General features: G+C 37.8%; 1 protein-coding gene across 5 annotated transcripts in view; it reads right to left on the minus strand.

The window, feature by feature from the left end:
* Nucleotides 1–7,778, minus strand: part of IFT46 (intraflagellar transport 46) — a 47,083-nt gene extending 39,305 nt beyond the window's left edge. For 4 of the 5 annotated variants that reach the window (XM_069821457.1, XM_069821454.1, XM_069821458.1 and 1 more), the window contains exons 1-3: nt 7,605–7,778; nt 1,175–1,285; nt 116–303 (exon numbers count right to left, since the gene is read on the minus strand). In XM_069821457.1, coding sequence (XP_069677558.1) covers nt 116–303; nt 1,175–1,285; nt 7,605–7,655 — 350 coding nt within the window. In that variant the 5' untranslated portion in view covers nt 7,656–7,778. The remainder of the gene's footprint in view (nt 1–115; nt 304–1,174; nt 1,286–7,604) is intronic. The other variant, XM_069821459.1, reaches the window with a different exon arrangement.
* Nucleotides 7,779–9,693: the final 1,915 nt, after the last annotated feature.

The raw sequence follows: 9,693 nt of genomic DNA on the forward strand, positions 1-9,693 counted from the left end.
TACATTCGAAGTCTGGCCACAAGTCAAAACATTGATAAAAAGCAAGAATAGGCATGTCTCCTTTTAATCTGTGGCATCCTAATATGACCCTATTGGAGTAAATATGTGAACACACCCTTCCAGTGCTGCAGCTTGCACATCAACATCATCGTCGTCATCATTATCATCGTCGTCATCATCATCATCATCAGAATTATCTGACTGGTCTGATGTTTGATGGGTCATGTGACGATGTGTGGAAACATGTGACGATCCGGGGCGTTGTTGAATTTCCAGTATTGCCACATCATTCGAAGGTCCTGCCTGTAAAAGTCAGCAATCATGAACTTAGGATTCAGTATTCTTTCAGACGTTAAGTAATGGTATTTTTTTTTTTCCAACTGACAATTAGTTCTGTTATGTGATACGAATTTTAGATTTATTGGCAAGAAAGTGGTCATCTCAAAATAAAAAGTGCCTCAATGGCACCAATCTCCAGAACAAAATAATTTAATTACTGGTAATATCTGCACTACTGGAAATATCTGCCACCTTGTAAAATGCATGTCTCAAATTTCTTGAATAAATTCTGACGCACACAATGCAGATAATCACGTAATTAGTCTTTTTGTAACTATGATATTTTATTTCATAGGTTTTATCTTTTAAGATCTCCCCATGGATAAAAATCACAAGGATTAAGATCGAGGATCTTGGTGGTCACAAATTAAGCTGCTTGTCCAGTTACAAAATAATATATAGTCCACTACATATAGAATAACTGGTGTGTGTGTGTGTGTGTGTGTGTGTGTGTATCTCTCCCTTCCCCTCACCCCTCCCTCATCTTTATAAATTAACATACATACTGTTCATCACTTGTAATAAAGTCTGCATAGTTATTCGTAAATCTAATCGCGTAACAACTATTAAATGAATGTGTAGTCTAAAATGGGCCTATGTGCAATTCATTGTTCATTTATTCAATGCTGTATTTCTAAAAATAACCCAAGTGCTATCCATGTAAGTACATATTAACACCACTAAATTTTGTTTAATACAGGACATTCTCATATCTATTGCACTTAATATAGCAAACATTTCAAGTTCCCATAGCAGTTAAGCATGCTAAATAAAAGTGCTGAGTACGCAATCAATTGCATTAGAGCGAAGTGTCACAGACATCTTCCCTCCGTACCTTGTCGTGACTGTAAACGTCTCTATCTTTGTTACTGTTGAATGTTGGGCTCTTCACCTCCTCTGCACCCGTCACGTCAATGCTCTCGTCGTACATTGTGGCAGATGAGAACTGCACAAATGAGTGATGTAGGTACTCAAAAAATTTTCACATTTCAAATTTAAATTGATTAAGTTCAGCTGTTTATTTAATGTTACGTATTTAACTAACATACTTCATTGTCTTTTAACAATGATCCCAGCAGCCAACAGGTTTATAGGGCCTAATTAAACTTTTTTTGCAGAAGTATATTTTGTTCTAAGCTGTTCTGCTTCACTAAGTTTGTGGTTAATTTTAATGCACTTATTAAAAGTTTTCAGTCATCATTTTGTATTTATTGTACCCCATTATCTTCTGGCTTAGTTGCCTCATGAGTGATGCCTTATTGATGTCACTTATGACTTATGAGGTTCAAATCTGTTTTCGGACAGTTGAGTAAACAACTGTACAATAAATTACTGGAATAATACCGGTATCTTAGGTATATCACAAAATATGCATTACACAACAAACGTCACCAATAAGTAAATATTAAATGGAACTGAAACGTCTATATTTTTTTAGTTTATACTACTAAGAGTGGTATGTATACGGAATATAAAGTGTTGTTTCACAGCCGTAGTGACATACTTATTAAACGGTGTATACAAGATACAAAATGTAATTAGGGCCTATTGTAAGAAATGGTAATTATTTATATACAGTTCTGTAGTTACATTAAATAACACTTCAGCCAATTTCATAGTATCATATAAAATCGAATTAATTATATGAATTATCACATTTAATTTCGAAGATAGGTCTGTGATATAATTAGAGGTAAGAAGTTTAGCAAGCATTACCATTATCATTATTATTATTATTATTATTATTATTATTATTATTATTATTATTATTATTTGCTGATAAATTGATTCGTGCTTAGCAGATAAACGTTTTACGCACATGACTAAATAAATTACACAAGAAAACTATTAAAATTTTCAATTGGATGAATTCTGAACACATTAAAATAATTATTACAACACACAGTAACATTGTACATATTCCGATTCCAGTTTCATTCCATGATCAATCCATTAAAAGAAAATTATTGCTACAACAATAAATTTCAATTTTAAAATGATAAGCAGGTAAATTTTACTCTAGCCCTAAATGTTTTAAAAGTAACACAGTGTGTTCTGTGTTGGCACCAAACTTCAGCTTTCATTGTACCGAAATTTAGTATGCTGTTCAGCAGGCCCTACTATGTGCGGCTACTTTCGCAAATTTGGCGAAGATATGTTTTCTGTTGATGACACTGTTCTCATGAACAATCATGAACAAATCATTTTATATCCCTGTACTTGACTGCAAAACTAAATCTGAACTGACTAATATGACTCGAGAAAAGAACTTAATTTTCGACAGCAAATGCAACATTTGCAACTAGTCTCATTTTTTTCTACTGCGTTATTTTCAGCAATGAAGGAAACCTTTCTGAAATATCGAAAACAAGTTCCTCAGGAAATTCGTAGATATATTCATCTAAGAATGTAACAAGCAATGAATTCTCACTATTTCTTCTGACGGCAGAAAAATTTGAGAAAGCAAATTGTTTTTCAGTAGCTCAGCTATTCACAAATTAGGCCTACTTAATTCTACAGGGAATATCTTTTAACTGTCCCAGAGAGTAGTCGTTCCCCACTCCTAGGCAACCTTGTGAATAACACGCTGATGATGCAGTTCCTGGTTGGCAGTCTCAGTGCTAGATTGGCTGCCGTATGGGGTGGATGCATACTCCAATGCTCTTTAGTTTCTGAGCTGTGCTTAATTATTTGTGTGAAGTTAGTGATTAGTGTGTAAAGTGTTTAGTTTCAATGTCATTTTCATTACGTGAGCATGTGTATATCTATAATAATTACATAAAATACAAAATTCTTGTGCGAAAAAGCGACGCAAGTTCCAATAGAAATTGCCAAACAGACTCGTATCTTGTGTAAAAACAATAAAAAACCTAGCTAAAAAATTCAAAGAAAGAGCTTCAATAAATGATCGTAAAAGACTACATAAGAGCTGAAATGGAGTCAATCAGTGCTGCTGAACTTATGAAAGTTAATAATAATTTAATAAGAAGGTGTCAGCAATGTGTAGTAATCAACGGGGGACATTTTGAGCATAAAATGAGCTGGGTAAGTACAAATAACTGTACATTGCTTGTCTGCCAGGCAAAAAGCGGGTGCATGCATAGTGGGAGACAGTCGCTCTGCGGCCGCGACCAGGAAATTCCAACTTTCCGGGACAGTTAAAAGATATTCCCTGTAGGCCTACTTTGGCCAAAAGCAGTACCGGTATATCATAGTGACGTCCTATTTTTCATCATTTACTGTATGTAACTTCCTAAATGAAAAACACTTCTACAGTATTGTAAGTTGTCTTTCCGGATATTCTCTTGTCTAGCTCACAGGACGCATTGAATCGCAGTAGTAAGAATCCTGTATCCAGAAGTACACACATAAATGTTGATTTCAAATTGGCTGCCAGTGTCAAGATAATTTTTCTAAAATGTCTCTCCCGAGCTCGGCTCTTTAAGGAAGTAAGACCCCAGAGTTTACTCCTTCATTAAAGTCTATTTTTACTGTGTGGGTTACCTGAATATCTGCTGTCATACATTATGCTAACAGTTTCTAAAATATTCGTGACATAGTCGATGCTATAGCGGAAAATCAAGCAACTTTCCCTCGTAACATGAAGAAAATCCTTTATTTTAAAGAACTCTACAACGATCTTGTATGTATAGCAGTGAATTATGACGTGCTAACAGCGACAATAATCAAGAAACTGAAGAAGAGAGATGAAACACTTGTGGTCTTCAAAAAATCATTACATCTGCTGATGCAAGTGTCAGAAAAAAACGAAAGAACAGTTACGGTACAGTACCTATTAGTGTAACATGCGATGAGCGTTAATAAACTCTTACAAAGGGATTGTTAATGAGCTCATGTCGAAAATTGTCCTCAAACTGCGCACACTTTTAGATCTCCAAAGCAGATAGGCTAGACAATCGTTTAAAAAAATTAGCTGCCGACACCAACTGTAAGAATGTGAAAACGTACACTGGGAACAGAGCATCTAGAGGCTTGGAGACCGTTACTTTTAAGCCATCCGACCACCCTCTCCCCCCGCACTAGCAGGTACGGTACCATTCATCTGCAAAACATTTCTGAATGGAAGTTATTGTATTGTGAGAGCACAGCTGGATCACTGAAAGTAAGTGGTCAACGTTTTCAGTTAGTAGTCCAACAAACAATTCTGCTGTGTGTTGGCTCTTCCGCAGTGATGTCACTGAAGCTTCTAGATACATTGTCCCCGGTGTACTAGGTATGTTGAATTAATAGGGCGTACTTAGAATAGTTAAGTTTCCTCCTCCAAAAATGTCTAAGCTAACATGCCAAAGAACATCGTACACTCAATGCGCTTCTCAGTAGCGTGAGCTGTAAGCACGATCTGCTCACAGCCGAAAGTTACCCAACTTTTCGATAATATTTTATTCAGGTTTTAATTTCACAATCTTGCAATTAATATGTGCAACTAGTTTTTGTTTGTGTGAGCAATTTGCGAGGTTTCCACATTAGCTAATTAATAGTTCCCTTTTTTTCAATCAGTTAATTTAATGATGCTGTATTAAATAAATGGCTATCTAACGTTGATAGAATTGTTCGCGAAAACCTAGGAAAAACTCAACCAGGTAGCAATTATTCTGTAGGACCAAAGAATAATAATCTTTACGTAGATTCAACTAGACAGGCCTAATCGGCCCAAGCGGGGTTGGAACTCAAGCCCGACTGCATAATAGAATCGCGAGTAACTCGTTACAAAAAATTTAAACAATATGTGATATTCCTGAAAGTGGTTATGAGACAGCCACAATATCCTGTTTTGAAATTGTTGAAATCCAAGACTCAATAATTTGTGTTATAGGTGATCTTGTTTCAATTGCTTAAGGCGAAGTACAAAAATCATTCTCTACTGTCTATGAAAACCGTTCTCTTAAAACAATACTATGTTTAAATTTTAGGGAGAACCGCAATGACTGTTGCTGGTAAGCCCAGCCCAGTATTCTCTCCACCAAACACACTACGATACGTGTAATAGCAGGTGTAGGGTAGGGACATATGCCAGACAAAAATAAGTTGGGGTCACTATGGTAACGAAAAATAGAACTTCTTTCTATGTGCCTCTTCCCACTCTTTGTCGCTCATCCCCTCTCTCTCATTTTTTTTCCTTCATAGTTATGGGTTTCGATCTGACGAACCTGCCTACCGAACATACTAATGGTAGATGAGCTTCATGAGTTTAACGAGCTGCGCGCTAAGCGTCTAAGCTAACGAGACGAGATGAGGGAAAATGATTAGTTCACTGTGGAATGACGAAAAATGGTAGAGGTGTCTTCCATTGTCTGTTGGTTCGTAAGGGTGGGGGGAGGGTGAATAAAGAAAGCAAATGCACATTACATGCTAAATTCCAATTTCTCATTGTTTGACAGGCGTGGTTCAGTAATTCCGAACTAACGATTACAATAATAGTTGTGTATTTAGGGAGAACCGCAACGTGTCTTTATATTGTGGACCTGACCGAGGACGTCGTCCTGGTCGACGCCATGCGGTTACTCGATGCGACGGTGGACGTCCGGCGCCTTATACTCCGTCTTGGTCGGGATGAAGTGTTCCTGATGGACGCCGAAGACCAACCCGTGGCCGGCGAGCTCTCCTTGGAGGGCCAAGTGGAAAAGCAAGACGGCGCCCACGCATTACGGGTATCGCTGCCCAGCCAAGCCAAGGATGGGGTGGCGCCACCATAAGGAGGGAGCAGCCGGAGGACCCCAAACGTTGGACCGACTAGCAGCCTACCAAGGGACTGCCCGAGACGAGCAGTCCTAAGGAGGGAGCAATGTGACAGCGACATGAGATTCGAACTCACGACCAGCGTCCCGCAAGAAAGCAGATCGCGCGGGGACGGCGCACGGCGGAGAGAAGTAAGGGGGAAGGGCCTACGCGGCGAGAGAGTGGAGAGGGAGTTTGCGCGCGCATCTTCTGCTTGCCTAGAGAGGCCGAGAAATCCGTCGAAGTGGAAGACTCGCGAATTCGAACTTTCGAGGCTACGTCGCTGTGGTTATAAATTACGGTCGCGAAGGAACGACAGTAGTTTTCAGTTATTCAGTCAGTGAGTAAGCCAGAGCAAGCAAGCCAGACTTGTGTGCCAGTGTTCGACTCGAGTGTGCGTCCGCATCTGCGTCAGCATCCGAAGGCCTGAGTTCGAGTGCAGTGGACCGCAGTTGGAGGGACCTGAGTTCGAGTGCAGTGGACCGCAATTGGAGGGACCTGAGTTCGAGTACAGTGAACTGTCTCTGAAGGTCTGTGGTTCGAGATACTGTGAACTCGAGTGACTGAGATAGAAGAACTGTGAACTGAGAACTGATAGTTCTGATTTGTAAATAGTGCTTCGTAAATATTAGTTAAGATTAACAGTTCATTGTTGTTCGTACTAGTCCAAGTAAATTGTCATTGTCATCAGTGGAGTGCTATAACGAATACTGTGTTGAGTGAAAATCCAATTGTTGACGAGAGCGTTTAAGGCGAATTGTAAAAAGGAATTATTGTTGGAAGAATAAATCCTATTGTTGAGTTGAAATAAATTCACAATATTACGAAGGGATGTTCTCGAGTGTGGCCGGTCACTCGACGTGAGCAGTAGTGGCGAAAATAAGGATAAGGCGCGGTAGGGGAAGTGGCACCAGCAACAGCTATTGCTTATGTACCAAGTTTTAATATTGAGACCTCTTCAAGTCAAGGAAAGTGTCAAAAATATTATTTTTGGGGTCTATATGACTATAGGATATCGGTAGTGTGTTTATGAGAATATATGTTGGCTAGATTGGAGAATGGGGTGATGTCATGTTGTCGACGTATGTGAGAAGATTAGTGGGTTAGTTGAGGTGATATCTCAGTGAGTTTTATTTACTCATCGTGTTGGCTTACGTCGGCCATGTTGTAACGTCAGAATCGTTTGTCAAACTTGACGAAAATTAAGCGATATCCTATAATAAAAGATCCCTTACTTTCAATGTATATTTTTTTCCTGGTTAAATTATGCCTATTTTAACCAAATGTCTGAACCTCCGACTAAGATAAAATTACGTTTACACTACCGGTATACTACACTACAGCTATGGTACGATATGAGATATGATCGCAATGTATTGTAATGCATTTCCGAATTTTTATCTTTTATAACGTAGTTAAGAATCATTAGGCGCACCGAATCATTATTCTCGTGACCCATTATACAGAAGACTAAGATTATTCCTTGGTATTCCCCACAAAATTTCATTAATATGTTTCGTTTCAATTACCTTTAAGTGCAACGATTGGTCATCATCGTCACTATGTTTGTTTGCTGACATTTTTCCACATATATTTTGTAATTATGCTAATTTCCTTCCAAACTAACGTCAAACAGCAACCTCGTCAAACAAAACTATTCCGAAACATTGTACACACAAATATTTTGTATTACTTTTTTTTTTTTTTTTGTAAATAATCCACCCATTGTAGCCAACAAGCAAAGTAAAAATAAGCATCGTTCAACATGTGTCGTATGGAAAATTGTGATTAAATTCGTATGAACCTAGGGTATGAGCTTCATCATACAAATAGTAACTTTCAGTTATTATCCTTATTTATCGTGTCATATATTCTTCTTTGATTACAATTCTAATACCAGAAATTTAGATATTTATGACTCATGTTGGCTACATGGGAAAAGTAATTTTGATTCGCCATCTATTTTTCATCTTATGCATCACGATCGATTACGATGGATCAGGGATACCATCACAGTCCAACGAGCTATTAGTTTATAGGCATAATAGCCGTGATTACGTATATGTGATCACTGATCAGGAATAATAGCCTAGGATAATAGCTATAGAAGCCATACTTACACGAACAAATTATCGAACACTAGCGATTAGTGGGGGATCAGTGTACAAGTGGTACAAGTACAATTTTCTGTGAGATCTGGTACATTTTAATTTTTGCCTGTGGCGACATTGTTTGAAATTTTCAAATTCAAATTGCAAGCAACATTTCAGTGAGTGTTTAGTAGTCATCGGTCTGTCTCCGTGAAGTTCAGGCGTGTTCACTGTCATCGTTTATCATCCACAACTCATTCATGGTTTTTTTTAAAATAGTTAGTCACCGGTTGGTGCGGTACTTCGGTGCTATTTATTCAGTACATAAGAGAATACAATTTTACATTAGAGAATTTAGCTGGCTACATTGAATTGAACCCGAGGCCAAGAAAGAGAACGAAGAAGAAGAAGAGTGTTGAGTAATGAGTATACTAATCCACTTTTTTTTTTTTTTTTTTTGTTAGCTAGATGTGTTATTTTACCCTGTTCAAGAAATTAGCAGGTAAGGAGCTGATGCGTACTTATTTTATAAATGGAAATGTATTTAATGAAATTATAAATATAAATTAGACATGATTATTGTTACTGTATGCAGTTTTCAGTCATTTTCACACATTATGAATCATTTGAATTATGAATACGCCTGTAGTAGGCCTAAGTGAAGGTGAAGTGATTCATACATCTTAAAACAAACAAATGCAAAATTTTTAAGTAATTACGTGGTATCTATTATTAATTAAGGGCGTAAGAAAAACAAATCAGGCCAATGTTGTCAATCATTCCATCATGTCAGAAATGTGTTCTAAGCAAATTGACCCGACCTAGTATGTTTCCGCTTACCGAAAGAAGTTGAGAAGTGTGAATTGCTTACTTAATGTACTTGTTTAAATTACTTCCGTATTTGAACCTACAGGGAGTAAATACAACTGTATTTTTGTTTTTGGGTGAACCGTTTTTTCAATCAATAACCTAACCTAACTTTGAAACATACGGTTATCCATGCCTCTTAATATCGCAGTAGTCAAACTGTACACATGTAATGTGATAATAAAAATAATGGCAAATCTCTACAACAGCGTTACCAAAGGCGGGCAGATAGCAAGGACCCCTCCCTCTCCAAAGACACTACAGGATGGCATGGGAAAGGGGTTTGGGTGGGGTTGTAACATTCTTAGACAATTGTCTTGAGGTATACCAGGGTTTTCTATAGCAGTCGACACTGTGTGTATTAATCGAAAATTAGGAACTAGAAAATAATGAGAATAGGACGCATGTTTGTATGACATTTTTCTTCGATTAATACACACACCTAAACTGGGCTCTAACCTTAGAGAAATGCCACTCCCCCTGTACGGAAGCGCGCCCAGGACGTGAGTTGACTTTAAAACATATTAGACAATAACTGAAAATTGGAAAGAATTGGTAGTTGTAGGTACCGGTAACGTAGAAGTGATTATTTAACACTTGAAATTAAAAAGTAGTTGTTCAGTCGGCTGTTCAAAGACAGGTTTGAATCTCATAAGTGACA

The sequence above is a fragment of the Periplaneta americana genome, chromosome 3 (genome assembly GCF_040183065.1).
Source record: "Periplaneta americana isolate PAMFEO1 chromosome 3, P.americana_PAMFEO1_priV1, whole genome shotgun sequence".
In the NCBI taxonomy this organism is placed as follows: domain Eukaryota; kingdom Metazoa; phylum Arthropoda; class Insecta; order Blattodea; family Blattidae; genus Periplaneta; species Periplaneta americana.